Source organism: Galeopterus variegatus, unplaced genomic scaffold (genome assembly GCF_000696425.1).
Source record: "Galeopterus variegatus unplaced genomic scaffold, G_variegatus-3.0.2 Scaffold77, whole genome shotgun sequence".
NCBI lineage: Eukaryota > Metazoa > Chordata > Mammalia > Dermoptera > Cynocephalidae > Galeopterus > Galeopterus variegatus.
The window spans coordinates 74,289-93,450 of record NW_007726188.1 but is presented as its reverse complement, the minus strand read 5'-3'; the positions used below and the strand labels follow the sequence as shown (position 1 = coordinate 93,450).

The 19,162-nt window shown below is 47.5% G+C and overlaps 1 protein-coding gene across 2 annotated transcripts in view; it reads left to right on the top strand.

Moving 5' to 3' along the window:
- Positions 1-19,162, top strand: part of ZFHX3 (zinc finger homeobox 3) — a 158,743-nt gene that overhangs the window by 99,434 nt on the left and 40,147 nt on the right. The window contains exon 5 of one of the 2 annotated variants that reach the window (XM_008578813.1): positions 16,726-16,806. In XM_008578813.1, coding sequence (XP_008577035.1) covers positions 16,726-16,806 — 81 coding nt within the window. Of the gene's footprint in view, positions 1-16,725; positions 16,834-19,162 lie in introns of both variants that reach the window. The other variant, XM_008578804.1, reaches the window with a different exon arrangement.

The window sequence follows — 19,162 nt, the reverse complement described above, 5'->3', positions numbered from 1 at the left end:
CCCCCATGAGCGGAGGGGAGGGTGACTCTGCCAGGGTGAGGGAAGGAGTTGGCGATGAGTGTCTTTACAGTTGCCTTTTTTGGTGATGGATGAAGTCTTGGGGCAGCTTATTCTGGGAAGTGTACTGTAAAAGGCAGCAGCCAAGGGAAGGCTCTAGCAATCGTTCTGGCCCCTTCCCCAAAACACAGTTCCCTGGTGAGTTGAGTGGGATGAGGTGTAGGAAGGAGGGGTCTTATCCAGCCTCCCCTGCAGGCCTCTGATCAGTGTGGAAGCCCACGTCGGCGCTGACTCGAGGCTGTGAAGGGTTTGGCCCCGTTCTGCTTCCTGTTCCATTCAACTCCCATCTCCTGGCTTTTACCTCTTTGCCCATCACGTACACTCCCCAGCTTTGTCCCCACTCTGGCTTTAGGCCTCGCCTTTCTGGGTGTCCCTGCTGCAAGGGGCTCCTCCACCTGGTCCCTTTCACTGCTTGGTTTTCCTCTGGGCTCTCCCCTTCTCCATTCTGGCCTAGTTCCAGCTGCTCTTCTCTCCTGGCCGTGAAAACAGTGCATGGACCCAGCTGCCCTGCAGATGCTCTGCACTCCCACGTGACTGTTCAACACAAGCCAGAACACTTCAGGGCTTGACCACTTATTCTATCCTGAAACTCCCAGGGTCTTCTGAGATAGCTGGTCCTCGCATCAGGGCCACATGCTGCCTGAAGAAATAGAGATGAGATGCCTGTCTACCTGAACCTAGCTCCTTAGCTCCAGCCCCAAGTCAGGGGAGGGCAGTGGCACCGGCAGCAGAGAGGTCTGTGTGTCGCCAGGGGGAGACACTTTCTATGCAGCGGTGAATTGAGCAGACCCATCCACACAGCCAGTGTGAGAAAAATAAAGCCCTTCACCCCTCACCCCCAACTCCAAACTCATCTTCCACTAGGAAGAGAGAGCATTAAAATAGCCCTGCCAAGGTCCTGTCGTTCTATATGGTTACTCAGTTTACAGAGTCCCATCGTTTGTGTGAAGGGGCAATCCGGTCTCAGGGAAGGGACCTGCCTTAGGTCAGTAACTGATTCCTCCGCTTGTGCTGCAGCCTCTCTGAGCCTTGAGTCCTCCTCGCAGCGCTGTGCTGCCCTTTCAGCTAAAGGTGCTTTAGAGCGTGATGGTCAGGCGGGCTCTTCTGGTTTATGGGTGTCAGGACTATCCACGTGCTGCAGCGTGGCCTGTGGCCAAGGATGGCCAACGACCCCCTTCCCCTCTTTGTGTTTCTTCAGCTCCAGGTCAACCCCAGTAAAGGCAAAGGCTCCAGGAAACTTTCTCTGTATCTGCACTTACGTCTCTGCATTTCTATACTACACACTCACGTAGTTAGAGAATACGAGAGTAGCCTTGCTGCTGGGAACCCCTGCCAGGGCCACTGCATAGAGCTGTGCACATTGCCCCCGACACGAACAGCTCCCTGCTAAGGGCACGAGTGAGGGCTCCAGTGTGTCCCAGGCGCTTCTTACCAAGCAGGGTGGTGGGTCCAGGCCACATCTGCCCAGAGGAAGAGGTGTCAGGAGGAGCATCTTGTTCTAACGTTCACAAAAGAACCTCATGTCCTAATGGTGGCTCTGGTCCTACAGTAGCCAACAAGGCCTCCAGAAACTTGGCCCCAAGACCCAGCTGAGCTCATGTGCTCCGCTGTCCCTTCTCTGTCCACTCGCTGTTCCTCCGCAGGCCAACCCTCCTCCTCCTCCTGGAAGGCCTCGCGGTCCAGCCTCTCTTCTCCCAGTCTGCATTCACATCACCGCCCTGAGCTCCCTGTGTCAAAAGACCCCTTGCATTTTTCGTCCCCTTTCCCTGCTTGATTGTTCCCCCTCGCCAGTATCTGGCACTCGTTCACTCGTTCAGCTGTTGATTGTCTGTCTTGCCCTCCACCTTCCTCCTAGCCCTGCGCATGACAGCAAGGACTTTGCCTGTTGTGTTCACAGCTGGATTGTCAGTGCCTAGAAAGTTTCTCCATGAATATGTGACAGTCAGATGGGTGGGTGGGTGGACAAGCACAAGCAGAAGTGTATGTTCTCCTGGGAAGGCCACAATGGTGGCTCTATAGGTGGCCCTTTAGAGTATGGATCTTTGTATCAGCTATGTCACCTTCTGTCTATATGACCTTCACCAGTAATTTAACCTCTCTGAACCGTAGCTTCCTCATCTGTGAAATGGGAGTAACGATGGCATTTACTTCCATTAACAATTGCATTACTCCCATAGCTATTATATTATCTTTAGATGCTTACTGATGACTTAAGCAAATGAAGTCTTTCTAGGCGCATGGCATTGGTTTCCATAAGTAGGCTCTTTGTGACAAAGGACCTCACAGGCAGGAGAAAAGGAAAGCAGTCAGTGTTTTGCACTGATCAGTCCCACTCTGCTGGTTCCTTCCTTTTTCTCTTTGCAGTCAGGGCATTGGTGATTGGGTCAAAGAACGTGGCAGCCAGAGCACAGGCTTCTCGGCAGGACAGAGGCCACCTGTCACGGAGAGTGGGAGCACATGGTGCAGGAGTGGGGCTGGACAGCCATGTGGGCTTGATTCAGGGCGGGCGTGGCTGCAGCCCTGCCGGCCCGGCGGGCAGGTGCCGGATGTCCCCGTGCATGTGATTACTTCATTATGGAGCCTTTCATTGACTTGGCTGCACTGTGCTGATGAACTGAGACTGGGGACAAGAGCACATAATTGAGGGAAATAAATTCCCATCACAAGCCTGGCTACAGCCAGGAGTAAGTGTACACCTCCTCCAGGCGTGGGGGTGTAGGGGGCAAGTTTTTTCCTGGGACGTCTCCCCTTCCCTCCTTCCCTTCCAGACCTTCACAGGCATTGGGTGCAGGGGCAGGAGGGAGTGAGCAGCAGCTCTCCAGCCCTGCCTCTGTTTCCATCCCCCCCCCCCAGGGGCAGGAACCTGCGGGGCCTCCCTCCTTCCCCTCCCACGCCTGCTCTCTCCCCTCCGTTCCATCTCTCTGCTCACCATCAGTTCTGCCTGTGCTTGCTGCCTGGGTCTCCGAAGACGGAGAAGCACCATGGCCACCGTCCTTCACTGAAATCGCATTTCGTTCGTCTGAGAAATGGGGCAGGGGAGGGGCAGGGCAGAGTTTTCCAGGGGAGCACACTTGCAGCTGATTAGACACGAGCCAGGCCTGATGATGCCAGCGCCCCAAATAGGGAGCAAGATCTTAAGAATTGAGGAACCAAAATCATTTGCATAAAACTAAACCAAAAACCACACAACCAGCCACATGGTTTAACCACCCTAGAAAACGATTTCCTCCTGCAACGCCTTTTCTAAAAACTGAGAAATTAGCAGCTAGGGTCACCAGAGCATCTGAAGTTGGTCATTATTAATCAGTTGTTTACAGCAAAGAGATTTTTCCCCCCAGCGTTTTCTGGGCCTTAAAAGACATTTCCTGGAATGTAAAGTCAGTGTGTGCTGTGGGCTGGGGAGGAGGTTGCCTCAGTTACACAGAAGCACGGGTGGCATGAAGACAGAGGAGAAAAGAAATGGAGAGCCCTCACTTGACACCTGTGACCTCGGCCGGTGCAGCTGAATGCTGGAGAGCCAGAGCTGAAATTGCAGTCACTTTAGATTATTTGGAGCGAGGAGAGGCAGGGAAAAAAGGGCCTGTTGACTACAGGAAGCTGAATTCTTCCTCTGCTGAAAAGCTTATTAGTGGAAGGGGAAAAAGCAATTACTTGGCTTTTGCTAGTTCTCCACGGCCAGGATTCGGGGTTGTGACAGCAACCCTGTCACTAGAGCGTTGGACCTCACCCTGGATCTAGAGTACCTGTGATGGGCACTGCCCCCAGCCATTTGGCAGCAGTACATCTGGGATCCCCCCTTCCAGAAATGAGCAGAAGGGGGGGAGTATGTGATGAGAGAGGGAAAGAGCCATGGCTCGTCCTGTCCCAGCCGCGATGCTTTTATTTGGGGTATCACGTTGCCACTGGGCAGGAAGTTAACAGGCTACTATTTGCCTAGAAACAGATAGATCTGGGATCTTAGGGACTGGTTTGGTTTTTGTTCGTAGGGTTTTGTTTTTGGTGATCTCATTTTTTGTCCTTGGTATGCCTTTGGAGTCAAGATGTAAAGAAAAATTAGACTTTGCTTTGAACTGCAGTGCCACTATGAAACAATTACCAAAGAGCCAGCATCCAGGCAGCTGGTGCCAGGCCTCACCATCCGGACCGCCCATTGCTGCCTTCTCTGCATGTTTGACTGTGTGAGCGTCACCTTGGGTGCTTAATCCCTTTGTGGCTGGTGCCCCTCATCCTCCTTTAGAGTCCCTCCTTTGGGTCACCACACCGTGAGGCCTTAGAACCCTACCCTTGTCTGCTCCTCAGTCTCCTAGTCTGTAAAATCGAGGTGCTTGTGGTCAACTCCCCCAAATCCTTGCAAACAAAGGTAGAACCTTCCAGCGACCAGGTTCCCACAAACAGCTGTCATCTCACCTACCTAAATCTGTTGTACTCATCTTTATGCTTTTACGCCTTCTCCTTGCTTGGACTACCCTGCCCTTTTCTCCTTTTTATATAAAATTTTCTAAGCACCTAAAGAAATTTGATTTCACCACCTTAGTTGTATCTAACTACATTTTGCACAGCTAGGTTTTTTAGTCCATTGACCCTTTTATCTTTTCTTCTATCTTCATTCTTCACATTATTTTTCTTTAAGGCTTAGTTTTCTGCCTCCGTTTCTAGTCTCCTGGAACATTTACTATTCATTTCAGCTCTTCACCAAAGTTCTTTAGCAGTTGAGTCAATTCATAGACTGACTCCTTTCAGACAGAAATTGATCTGTTTTTTCTACCATAATATATATTTAGTTTTAAGATATAATCTTTCCTAGTTTTGGGTTTGTTGTTGTTGTTGTTGGTCTTACAATTTCTCGTTGGTTACGTTGGTTACTGTCTAAATCCTCCTCTTCCTCTTTATGTTTAAAGATGTTGCTTGGTAAGTGGGGAGTCACTTTCCTCGTCCCAGTCATGGGCGAGCTCGTCTGTGATACCGCACTGCTCTGGCTAGTTCACCTGCACACACTTGGTTTGTTTTACTCCCTACCTTGCCATAAACCTTGGCCTTACAAAGCAAAGCCAGATCTTTTCCTTCTTTTCCACTTTCCTTTCTTTATTCTCTGTCTGCTTAGAGTTCATATTTCACTTGGAAAAAGTTGCCCACTTATGAAAATTTGGGGAGGATTCTGACTTAGAATTTCCCTGTCAGCAGATTTCTAGTATTGCCTCTGGTTACACTGTGTGCGCAGAATTCAAACATCCCGAATTATTTCTTTAAAATGTGACTGTGTACCATAGATTTCTATAGATACCTTATCCCCGTCTCAAGTAGCAGCGCTCTGTCAGTAAACTGTACTTTCTGCCCAGATCCTTGATGACTTTCTCCTCTCATGGTGATGTTTTCTTTCTCTTTGGTTTCATGTATTCATTGTTTTCAAATGTTCCCACCATTAAAGAGAATGGGTGTGAATGTGGAATTTAAATTACTTTTATGGAGTTGTTTGACTTGATGATCATGACTGTGTGGTTTTGTGCCTTGAGATGTACTGCAATATAAATTTGTGGATACGTAATAGAACGTGTTGCTTTTCAAGGGTTGCTAGCCTGTTCGTAGGTCTAAGAAATGCCTTATGGGAGGAAAAGCTAAATAGGTAGATACACTTGGAGCCCTGAGGTTGAGTCTAGAATATAGTTAGTGGCTTTGAAAGATTTGAGGAGGGTCTGCTGTAGCTAAAGTCATTTTGAAAGGAATGTGGGGGTGGTATTCTGTTAAACCCTAAAAAAGACCATTTCACTGTACGGGATCCAAATTTAAACGAATGTAGAGGCTTTGGATTCAACTACTGGCATTACTTTTAGGGTTTCTAAAAAGGAGGGAGTAGAGGATCCAAGAATTTTCTTTTTCCCTTTGGGCACAGAAGAGCTGTACAAGGTACCTGTTAAAAATGACAACCGTTTAGCAATTCCATCAGCTTTACTCTGTTAATGCAGGAAAGCTCTTGAATGTAAGCCTTTGGATTTTCTCTGTATCTCAGCTCCCTGCACCGCTTTCTTTGCAATTTCCTAGGAAATGTCAACTATAACATGTTGCTTCTGCTGCCTGTTTGTTTCAGACTGAAGCACATTTGGAGACTTGATGGTTTTGGAGAATGGCCCAATTTTTGACTCTCCATGTGTAGACGCATCCTTAAATATCTCGGGCCTGACCGTAAATGCTCCTGGCAGAGTCAGGCTCTTCGCAGACACCAGACACTGCATAGGAGGCACCTGAGGACTCCCCAAGATGCTTGGAGATGTAAGAGTCTGCTCTCGGCTGCCTCCAGGGCTCGTATGCATTTTTAGTGTTGCATTGCTGAATGTGCAATGCTGTACACGTGCAGTGACCTTTGTGCACACTTGTGTCTGGACAAGGAGAGCAGGTTTAGCTGGTGTTTTTCCAGATGCAGCGTCGCCTGAAGTTGGCCTGATTTCTGTTCCCCAGATTTGGTTTGGAAAGCATAAGCCTTTGTTTGTGTTTTGTTTTTATGAATCAGCTTGTTTTACCAGCTGTGCATATAAGTGGCTTATAATAGTGCACAACGAAGCTCATTGACAGTCCGTCCCTCACTCTGCTGCCCGCCGGTGGAAGTCAACTAATATTTCTGCCTGAATTCTGTGCTTTGCAGGGGTAAAGTTGTTTTCTGAATAGGTTAGAGATTCTTCAGGCACTGTGGGCTTAAGAGTAAGGTGACAGACAGTCTAGGAATAGAAGACCCTCATTTCTATTGTCATGTGACTCAGACCTCTTTTCTTTTTCTCAGCTGTGTGCCGTTTGTTTCAATGGTCAGAAACAATATGTTTACCTCTTTTTCTCTTTCCATTTGTTTTTTACATTGCTTCATCTGAAATATTCCATCCTTCCCTTTGGCACTGTCAAATGTGTCTCTGACAGTGTGAGCGCCTCGGGTCTGCAGGGCCGCCCCTGCACCTTTCCACCCTGCTTTCGTTCCTGTACAGATTGCATGCATCAGCGCAGACGCTCCTGCTCCTGGGGCCATCCCACAAGGCCTCACTTCTCCCCATTAGGTCCTAATCACCACCAGTTAATATCACTTCTGCTACATCCTGTTAATTTCCCGTACACCTTCATTTGGATATAGATGCTTAAGTCCACTTACAGGCCTTCCTCGATTTTTTTCATTCATGTATTTCCAACATTTCTCCAATTAAAAAATTAAATAAGGAAACACATCATAGTTTTTTGTTTGTTTGTTTGTTTTTACATTAAGCCTAAGATATCTCTTTGACAAGCAAAGTCAGTTTTGACCCAGAAAGGAGATACCAGTCTTCTTTAATGGAAACTGTTAAATTTTTTCTTATATTTACTCTCTTTCTATCACTCATGTGTGTTTATCTGTCTTGTCTTTTCCCCTCCAACTGTGGAAGCCTGGCAGTGTTTATTTGAAGCAGGGTGTTATTGAAAGACAGATGCTTGTAGGGACTGCTCAGGCCTCGCACCTGGAATGTTAAAAAGCTTTCAGGCAGATCTGTTCTGTTGAAAAATGTCCCTTCTATAGAGGAGGGGGGACAGAAGGTAACTGGTACCCCATCAGAGAGGCTCCCCTTCTTCATCACCCCCATGTGGGTATGAACCCCCAATTCTGACCATATATGCAGACATCTTAGATAATGCTTCCGAATCCACAGGACAGTTTATCCTCATGAGCAAGCACATGAAACTCCTCTTCCTCCAGAGACCCTTCTATTTCCTCCAGCTTTTTTGCCTTCACCCACCAAACATTCTGTCTCTAAGACAGTGCTATTTCCTCTCTCCATGCTCCACTCTTCTTAAGTAGCAACTGAGTTAGAATCATTATTTTTCTCGACTACTTTGTTTTTAATAGAGGGGCTGGGGGTGGGGAGACACCCTTCTTGGTATCAAGGACCTTCTATTTTGCATGCCTCTTCTTTCCAGAACATTCCAGTTTGGTGTGAGGTTAAACTGCGCAAAATACTGTTTGAAAGAAAGAAGAAAAGAGAAAGGAACTTGTCAAAATGCATTTGTTAGATCACGTTTTAAATGAAGTACAATTGAAGGTAGTTTTTGTCCAAAGAAAGGAAAAACCCCTGCAAATCCGCTGAGCTCCCAGAGAGCGCGCCTCCTTTGTCGTCGCACTGACATTGAAGTGTAATTTTTCATGGTTATTTGGACTGGAAAATGGGGGGGAAAGGGAGAGATGGGCCTGCGATTATTTCCCATAAATGACAACACAATCACATCACGCTCCGCTACAAACATGCTCGGGGAATTTGCCTTTTTTACATTTCATGTGTGAAAGTAACAGCAACAATCGTGGTCCGTGGAAATCCGAGGGAACTAATCCCTGCTGAATTCGGTTTGCTTCAGAGTCCTGGGACACAGCCGGGTTTCTTATTTAGTGTGGATTCCGAGACCATTTCGGGGTTGGGTCTGTATTTTACACACTGGAACTCACACCTTTCAGTTATCATTATTATTTTTTTAAAATCTTCCTGTGAATAGCCACCAGGCTAGTCCACGACATATTTAGTTCTGCTGGGCTTTGTCACCGCGCATTGCTTTTATCCTCTCTGGATTTCTGCAGGGGGCAGCCCAGGTGCTTTGGCTAAGAACACAGATAAATGGAACTCGTCTCAATGCTGGTTCTAGGCGTTTCCTCCCATTTTCTCCTCTCTTGACCCCCACCCACCCCCTTAATTCCAGTGTGGTTTTGACAAACTGTTCAAATGACCAAGTGGCCATGCCTGGGAGAGGAAAAATGGCAGGACCCGTCCCTCGCCACACAAGGAGAGCATTTGTCACTTCACGCGCTGGCATTCTGTGCTGTTCCCACAGGAGGGACGGTGCAGAGAGGGGACGTTTTCTCAGGGAGGCCTTAACAGGCTGTGGCCACTTTGGATCCATCACATGCTCTTTCCTGTCACTGTTCTTGTTAGAGGTGAAGTGGAGGCAAAAGGCGAACGGAGAGGCCCCCAGGCTTGGGCTCTTGTCGCGCCGGCCCTGGCTTTCCCCATCAGGGCCCAGCACATGGGCTGCTGCTCGCCTGGCCCCCCCAGGCCGCCTCTTGCTGCCCGATCCCCATTTCTCTTGTTTCTGTAAACAGCAGCGAGATTTTCAAATATACAAAAGCGTAAATGGTCTCTGTTCTCCAATTAGTCATTTTTAATAATACCCAGAGTTGCCTTCAGAGTGCTCCTTCTCACAGCCTGATGCCAAGACACAGGGTGGCTGGGGTGGGCTCGGATGGGGGCGGCGAGGAGGCGACTCCTTCAGCAGGGGTCTTCCTGCACAGCCTTTCCCGCAGCCCCCTCGAGCTCTGTCCACAGACTGACTCCAGGCTGCGGCCCAGGTGTACGTGCTAAATGAGCACCTGGTGGTCAGAAGGATCCTGTGGTTAAATGATCACTTCCAGGATCAGGTCACTGGAGGAGGGAGTGTGTCTGATCTCTTCCATGTCCCCTGTTTCCTCCTGCCCATGTCCTCTTATCTTCCGGGGGGCTGAAATCTGTTTTTTTAAATGGCATCTTCGAGAAGGCAGTTTTGTTTAAAACAGTGGGTCAGTAGTTTGGCCGCTTTTTTTTTTTAAGCCACCAGGCTGAGAAAATTGCCTGCAGGAGCACTGGCCTGACCCATCACCGTTCACATCAGCTGGTAGAGATGGGTCTGTGGCAACCCTGGCAGAGAGCTTAAACGGGTGAGGAAATGGAAAACGGTGAAGGCAAGGGTGCCCCCGGAGGGCAGGCTCACCCCTGCCTTTCCCGCGCTCTGTCCCTTAGTCTTGGTGCAGGGGTCCTCCTGGAGAGGCGGATTTTAGAGCAGCCCAGGTGAGCAGAAGTGCAGCAGGCCAGCTTGCCTGTCATCCACGTGGAGAATGTATTGTTTGGGCTCTCTTAGTGCATTGGAGTTCTAGTGTCCCTGGAAAAGAAATGACATCCCAGGAAGGTGGGAAAATACTCCACATCTGATGAGTAAATGAACACTCCAGCCATGAAGCCTGTGCCACCTCCATCGCACCCCCCACCCTCCCACTTACATCTGGGCTCATCCTTCAGCCCTGCCAGGTTTCCTGCCTGGACAGTGACAGCTGTCTCAAGACGTCCCATCCATCAGTGTTGGTTTGGATCCCAGGCCCTTCCTTTTGAGATTGGGCATATTCCTCAATGAATCTATACCCTACTAAGAGGTAGAACGTGGAATGGGCAGTGTTGGTGAAGATTTTTTTAAAAAATTAAGATAGTAGATTTGTAAATTCCCTATTTCATAATGTGTATGTGAGAACATTTGTTCACCTTTACTAAGATGCAAAGTACAAGCTGTGTTAAGAGATCAGTTTGTGTTTGTGGTAAGCAAAACCACATTGACTTAAGGGAAAAATTTCTGGGACTCAGGTATTGTTATCCACAAAAACTAATTGCTGGACGCTCCCTCAGGCAGCTTGCAGCCAGGTTGTTAGGGCTGGAAAGACACTATGGAATGAAAGCCAGGACATAAGCATTTGAGGGGTGTTTGGAAATGTTACAGAGTAACCTATTACATTCTGAATCTGGGTGTCACTGTGCAGAGTTAGGCTATGGCTCAGGGTACATGAAGAGTCACCTTGTGGTAGAACCTTTAGTCACCATTCAGTGAGGTTCCACTTGCCAAAATGTCATAGAGGGAGAATGGCATATTTAGCAGCCCACCCCTGTGGGTGCAGCCACAAGTGTCATGTCACTAGCCTCTTCCTCTCTGGCTTGGACTCAAGTAAGAAGCTGGAACCACATGGTCATCTGTCCATCAGCATTGCAGACCACATCCTGTTAAAAGTTTCTATTGTAGCAGAATTTTAATGCACTGAATTTTATTTGAAATAAGTAGTCTAGATCTTAGTCGTCAGCTTTTATATTGTGGGATTTGATTTGACCTGTATTTGCAAAATAAAGCATGCATAGTCTATAGAATATTTGCAGCCAGTGGAGGTTTCCCATTGATAACACAATGCCAAGAGGATTGGAAATGCTAGTGTTCTGCCCTCGTTTTCCAGTTGTGCCAACCAAGGCTTAAAGAGGACAACCGATTGGCCCTGGCCTGTGGTGAGTCTCAGAGTCCTGCACCTGCACAGGAGTCAGAGGTACAAGCGGATGAGACACAGTCACCTAATCCCTCCTTCTGCCCACCACAGAGACACCAGCAAACACCACTTGTAGCCACCCCCTCCATGTCACTTGTGCTGGTCACAGTGTGCTGGGCCTTTCCCGCCTGCTTCAGTGGTCATCCTTGGGTTAATTAGGTTGAAAATGGAGAAAGGAAAGGCTTTAACCCTATCTTCAAAGTAAGCAGATTGGTTATTTTGTTTTTCAAAGAAGAGGTCCTATATACAATTAAAACTTGTTTCTGGTAAACCTCATTCCAGGAAAGATGAGCTTTTAACAAAAGGCTTTTGACAGCTGCAGGCTATTTCATTTTTTTAATGCCGAATGAAAAATCAATACATTTTTCTGGGTTATACATATTCAGAACAGGCCTGATATTTCCATTATAATGGAAAGTGGGTGTCTGTGCACATCTCGCCTGTCAGAGCTGCACCACCGCATTTTCCAAGCCACTGCTAAATATTTCAAACCTGATTTGATTGTGGTTCATGACAGCTAATGTTTCTTAGCTCTTGAGTCTGCCGACAGGCAAACGCACTTTATTTCAACCCCACCCTCAAACATTGCTCCCCCCAAAGAAAAAAAGAATAGTTTCATTCTTTGGGGATCACAGATTGGTGTATTATTTAACACGATTGTGTGAGAGCCTTGGGTACAGACACCCTGATTCTTAGGAGAATTTCCAAATTTCTATCACATCAAGGCACTATGGGGGCTTTGTCAGATTTGGGGAAGGTTTGAATTAATCTACATTATCCTGTTAAGAGTTAGGAACAGAGGGACTAGTCTTAATCATTGATTGACTCCCCTTTCCTTCAAGCCTATAAGTAATTTGTAAAATACCCCCGATGGACATGTCACTCGGTCCCCGCTATTTGGGGGGAACAGTACCATTTTTTAACTGGAATGTTTTCTTGGGTGACACATTTGGGAGTGTGTGCAGTGGGGTTGAATGCTTGACTTCATGATGATGGCACCTCTATTTCTGGCTTCTACCTGGTACTCTTTCTACAAACCAATTTCCAGGTTGTTCTTAAGCTTGTTACAAATCCCCATGGGGTTGCCATTTGGCACAGCACCTCCTTCAGGAGCCGACTTTGCCACAGGTGGGGAGTCGTGCAGTCACCTTTACCAAGATGATGGTATGTATGAGGTGTGTTAAGAGAACAATTTGCATTTGTGGTAAGCAAAACCACCTTGATTGAAGGGAAATTTTCTGGGACCGTGGTCTCATCCCCCCAAAACCTAAGCTGCTCTAGCAACCTTTCCTTTTCAACCATATTTATCTGCTGGAATTCTTGCACCTGAGGGCTCTGCCCTCCAGCAGGAGCACGAGGGATGGCAGCAGGGTGGGTTTGGCCCAGCGCTAGTGAGTGCTGTCAGAAGCAGCTGTTAACAAAATAAAGGGGGGGGGGTGGTGGTGGTGATGGAAATAGATTTTTTAAATGACCTTCAGTCACTGTTTTACATGGTAGTGAAAGGCAGAAGGGACACCAGAAAGGCCTTACAGTTTGTCAAGTTTTGCTTCTATCTCCTTAGCCCTTTAACATGAGGATGCGTACCAGCAAGAGGGGATGCCCTGGTTTGAGGGATACTGTGGCTCTCAAACACCATCAAACTGGGCTTCTGCGGGGGTTTTAGAGGCACTGTCTTTGGGGGTCTTCTAAAATACAGACCTGTCTGGGGTGCACTGGGCTTGCTACCTCCTGCCAAGAGCCGGGGGTGTGGGAGGCAGAGATGACCTCCTCACTCAGATCCTAGCTGCACCCCTAAGAAAGCATTTCTGGTGTGCTCTGGTCAGGATCTGAAATTATATTTTTGTTTGTTTGTTTTTGGTTTTTTGTCCTTTTTTTTTTTTGAGACCGGCCGCACCGTGCTCAGCCAGTGAGCGCTGTGAGCGCACCGGTCATCCCTATATAGGATCTGAACCCGCGGCGGGAGAGCTGCTGTCTCCCAGCACTGCACTCTCCTGAGTGCGCCACGGGCTCAGCCCAGGATCTGAAATTATTAAACACTTTGAGGAGAAGATGGTTTTGATTTGTCTCTTTCAGCCTTGAGAATGGCACAGTGGCTGTCGTGTGTCTTGCTGAAGGAAAGCAACCTCTTCCTCTGAGTGAAAGACAGGATTTTCCAGATAACACTGATTGTCAGTCCAGCAAGACTTCACTTGTCCCACCACCTGTCAGTAGCTGATAGTATAGGAAAAAAAAAAAAAATCTGTGGCTTCTGTGATGATCCAGGCCAGTTGCCGCTGACTTCACGGAGGGAAAATGCAATCTGCATTCTGTGGGGAAAAAACCTCCCCTCCGTTCTGGGCTCTATCATCATGTGTGTATCAAATATACATTCCTAAAGAGAACAAGAGCTAGATAATAGCCCCGGGGGCCTGGCATGCAGACCGTGGAGCCAGATGCCCTTGCCCCCTGGTTCCCACGTGTCTCCAGTACAGGGAGACCAAGCCATTCCCAAGGATGCCCGAGGCCTGGGTGAGGGGTCTTGCTTTACACTTTGGGGACTAATAAAACGCCCTGCCTGCAAAGCATCATGGGCCTGAGCTGCCCAGACCAATTTGCAGTTCGTATCCCTGTTTTTTAATCATTTCTCCACCTTTATTGGTATTCAGAGCTCACAGTTTTCCGGTTACTGTCAGCCTGGGCTTTCATCCATTTTAAAGAGCTATTTTTCCTCTTGCTGTTGATGATGATGGTATAAAGACAGATGGTGTAACTGCTTATGAATGTCCTATTTTATTTCTCCAAGACCAGACAGTTCACTTGAAGACGTATATTATTTCCACATGCTCAGGTTAGGCGCCCCAACTCGCCCTCCAGCAGCCAGCCGCCCTTCTGGGCCTCGCCATGCGGAGGGCGACACCTGTAGGTCACAGGTGGAACTGCAGAGGACTGCCTGCTCCAGGAATGGGACCTGGTGGTTTAGCTGGGGGTGAGGACACTTGATCCCCTGGTAGAGCTGGCTTGTCCAGGATCTTCTTAACCATTTTCTCTTCCACCACACCTTTTAATGAATGAGTCACAAAGGTAATATTAAACCTAGGAACAGAAGAAGAAGAGGACTTGATTTTTAAATCCTTAAGAAGAAGGAGATGCAAAATAAGTTCCTGAAATATAACCTCTTTCATTTGTCCTCTCATTGGAACTCAGCTGCCTTCACCTTCTGCTTGCAGAGAGCAGGAAGGGAAGAAAGGCCCAGGTGGGCTAATAGAAAGAGGGCTCCGGGAGTATTCACAAAGCACCATGCAGTCGCCTTGCTCAGGGCATTGCGACCTGCTTGCTCTTTGCAGTCTCTAGTTCTGAATAGAGTTGTTTGGAAAGGCTCAAGGAACTGGGGTCAGTGGCAGGTGACCATGGGTTTATAACTCACTGCAGGCCACATAATGCTCAGGAGAGAGGCGCTGGCCTTGGCGATGGCCTCCCAGTGGGTAAATTCCTTCCCTTCCCTGCTGAGTGGCACCTTTAGACACTGTTCCTTACCACATGTTCGTCACTGTAGTTTGTAGATGTCAGACTGTCTCCATCTAAGGTGATAATGTGTGTGCTAGAGAGAAGGGGCCATTGAGCCAGCTCTTTACCTAATCAAATTTAATTAATGTATCCATACTATAGATATTTTGTTATCATAAGCATGTATTGGAAAAAATGAGTTTCAACTTAAGAGACCTAGTTAATTTGGGCAGACCCAATTTAATAATATTGATTGACGGAATGCTGGTATCACCATGCAAAGATGAATTTTATAATTATAGTGTTGAACAGTTTTATCAAAAGCCTAAAAATGTTCATGGAACATCCTGCCGGGACATAATTAAGATGGTACATATAAGGCGTAACATGCTTGTTATTAATCTACTAACATTTATAAACATTTTCTCTACTAAATGATGCAGGGTATTAGTATGGGGCTGTATATCTGATTGACTTCAAGCCATGATTGCCTGATTTGTCTCTGTTTGAACTAAGGGTAGGATGAAGAGACTGGATGTTGACTTTACTATGCAGTGAGGCAAAGAGGAGATGTAGAAATTCTATGTGGAGTCTTTAGCTGGAGATGAAAATAAGCAGTACTTCTTTCATCCATATTCCTAGTGACTGCCTCATAAACCCCCTATTGGTGGTGATGAAGAAAGAACGTTCCCTGACCCTTAGTTGAGCTTTCTGGTCCTTGAACCTCCATCATCTTTTCTGGAAGAGTTAGGAAAATCGGATTCAAAATAGATACTTTCTGCGTATGTTTTAAAAACCCTCTGAGGTCAATTTCCTTTGCACATATTTTACTTCCTTTGTGAGATAAAATTTAGGGGCTATTTTCTGGAGAGCCAGAGAGCATAACACCTTGAAATACTGCAAGGTAGAGTTGGGATTGGAGAGGTCAGTGGTGGTGCTGACGGATCCCAATCCAGAATCCTAGATTGGACCCTAATACCTGGGCCCTGTTGGGTAGGGTCTAATGCCAGCCTCGGGTGGCAGATGTGGGCATCCCTGCTGTCATGCCTCTCACCCAGGAAGGCGTGCACTTCTAGGTCTCTTAACGATTGCATCATTTTGAAGATGATTTTCACCTTGGTTTGTATGTTTGATTCGGTCATTTAACCCCTTCTTACTCAATGCATTCTTATTCAGTGTTTTGGATGATGATCCAAAGGGCCAGGAGGGCAGGAGAGAAGTGTCTCCCTTTCCTTCCCTGGGCATCAGGGTTCCTCGTCTCTCCTCCCCACTGCGTGGACGGCATTTCGCTTCACAGGTAACCCAGTGCTGGAAGTGGCTATTCCTCTCCCTTCGCTACAGCACCGTGTGCTGAGCTGGAGAGACATTTCCTGGGTTAGTTTTAAACAAGCAGTGAGTAAAGCATGGAATGACTTCAAAAGAAAGGTGTATGACTGCTACGGATTTGTATCCCTTTCTCTACAAATCTAGCTTCTTACCTCTGACTTCTGGCATGCCCACAAGATGCCATTCAGTTTCTAGAGTTCTTTACATTGATAAAATTGTACCGCTGATACTCTGTGACCCTTCGGGACATGAATGGCTACAGAAAACTCCCACCACAGTCTGGCAGTGCAAGGCCCGTGAGGGGTCAGTGGTTGGGTCTGGTCTAGCCCAGTGCCAGGACGCTCTGGGGATGGAACTGGGCAGAAGCACACATGTGGCTAGTTTTCTGCATTTTCAAGTGTAAAAGTCTTGTGTGTAACTTCAGGGATTCAGGTGGAGTGACTGCTTCAACAGGATTGGTTTTTCAGTTGGAAAAGTTCAAGCGAGGCATTCAGAATCCATCTGGAAATACCTGCTGGCCGCACGACTGGAGCGAGTCACCACCTCATAGCTGCTGACAGAAGGAAAGTCCCCACTGCTCACCCTGACCTTGGTGTGGCCTTAGTGTCACCAGCCTCTCGGGAGTGCTGGGACGAGAGGAAGGCAGGGTCATGGGCCTCTTATGTTTTGTGGTTGGTCATTCTTTGGAATAGGGGCCGAGAGTCCTTCATCTTCTTTCTGTTTTTAATCCTTGACATTTTTTTGCTTTTCTTCTGTTTCAGAAGAAGCCATTGAAGATGTTGAAGGACCCAGTGAAACGGCTGCTGATCCAGAGGAGCTTGCTAAAGACCAAGAAAGTGGCGGCGAGAAGGAGCAGAGCAAGTGGGCAGGTGCGTGCGCGGCCCTCCAGCCTCCAGGGCTCCTCCCTGGGGACAGCGAGGCCAGCGAGTCAGGCGACAGATGCGTCCTTCATCGAGAAACTGTGCTGGCTCTGGGCGAGTGGGAGAGGGATTTTGTTTTGGTTTTTTGGAGTGTTCACCTTCATTCTCCTTTATTCTTTTATATTAAAGAACTTTAAAGTTTTTCAACTTGTTTACTGAGCATCCAGGCGGAGGCTGCGTGCTGGGGCTTCTGGGTCTTTGGAGTCACATGTCTTCCATAGCTCCTCTGTCGTGTCGTTTTGCCCTTTATGTCATTCTTTCTCTGCGGAAGGTCCAGTCCCCTGCCCCAGCTGCTCCCAAGGCCAGCAGAGGGGTGTGTCATGTGCGACTTGATCAGAGTCATGCCTGCTTCTCAGCCTCAGGATTCCCCAAGGGAGTCAGCAGGGGCGGGTGGTCTCGGTCCTGCATGTGGAGCCCGGGCAGGGCCCCAGGCGCTCTTCCTGCCCTCCCCTCCCCCAGGGCGGCCCCCTCTCGCTGAGAGCCCCCCAGAGGGGAGCCAGGCAGGAGCACGTCTTCCCCAAAGCAGGAGAGACTGAAGAAGCCAAGACAGGAAGTGTTATTTCTGGAAAAGCTGGTGTTGAGAGAAGGGGAGCGGTCGTTTCTCAAAATGATAAGATTTCTGAATTGAGGGAAAGAAGAGCTGCGACTAAGAAGAAAAATCTTAGGCCTTTTGAGGAGAAAAGCCATTTCTGAGAAGACTTCCAGGGACAAATAAGTCTCCCAGGAACCACCACAATAATAAGAGGAAATGATATGACAAGCCACAAAAATTATTTTACTTGGTCAACCTAATTCTTATGATTATTATTAATATTATAATTCTTTGCTATCTTTTTTGAGAAAACATTTACCTTCTGGAGTCCGTATTGGTTGGGGCCTTTGTTACTTTTCCAGGCACGACTGTTCTTAAATCATGTTCAGTGTTGGCTTTCACTATTTAAACAAGATACAGAATCTTGGAGAGAGGCCAGAGGAGAGCAATGAAAATGACTGAAGGCTGAGAAATATTGCTCTGAGAAGAGGCTGGAGAAACTGGGGCTATTCAGCTTGGAAAAGAGAAATCCAAGAGGCAGCGTTAACACCTTCCAGATACCAGGAAGGATATGGCCGAGCAGGTGATGTGCTGCTTTTCAGTGTTTCCTGGGACACACAAACTGGCCGTCACTGCACTGAATGAATGGATGGGCCCACCAGGCACATTTTGCCATCTATTCTACTTAGTGTCCCCTTTCAAACTGGGCGCTGTGGTGTCCAGAGGCCTGTACCCAGGATTACGCTGAGAGACAGGGTCAGACACCCCAGGAGGATTTGTAAAGTAGGACCAGGGAGTAGGGGGTGGACGTCTGTGCTCAAAGCCCCTGGATGTGGCAGAGGATGAATCCTCCGATGGTGCTTTGCTTGGACCAAGATCCCAGTTTTTTGCTGTAATATTGGTGTGAGATCTAAGCAGTTGGTTCAAATCGCAATTAAATATATCTCCAGGTGAGCTGGGGAAAAGGATTTCACAAACACAATTTGGAGACTGGGTGACCTTCTGGCCATCTGTCCTTTGTTGTCACGGTTTGGGTGCTTGGTTTCTAATCCTGGCTCTGCTGCTTACTAGCTGTGTGACCTTGCTCAAGGTAACTTAACCTTTCTGTGCTTCAGTTTCCTCACCTGAGGTGGGGATTAAAACAGCACCTACTTCCACAGGATTGCTGTGACAATTATTTGAGTATGGGAAGCTTAGAACTGTGCCTGGCATATAGTGAGTTTTATATAAACAGTTTATTTGTTTAATAGTTCAGTTAAATAAGGTGAGAAAAACCGGTAGCATGTTCTCATCACATCCTCCATATGTATGTCACACTGTTGCAAGGCAGCATGTGGCTTCTGGGAATTTTAAGAAGCCATGAGGCAGCAACATACAAGGGTTTAATGAGGTCATGGAAATGGTATTTGGTGCATATGCTTCCTGCATTCTGTGTGCTATGGGCACTATGCAAACCATAGAAAGTAGCCACCATTTGCAAAGCTCCTACTGTGTGTGACACCCTGTGCCGGCCACTTAATATGTGCTTCTCTGATCTTTACAACCAGTTTAGGGCAGGCTTTGTTGAGAGCAGTTCAACTAAATCTTGTTCCAAGTGTGTGTAATTCAGTGGGAGTGTGTCTTCATAGTACTAGTGGACATGCTAGGCAATCAGGAGACGACTGAAAGATGTAAAGTGAGCACCATAAAAGTGAATGTCCTTAATAAGGCCCCCCTTTCTCATTTATTCATTCAAGCAACAGACCT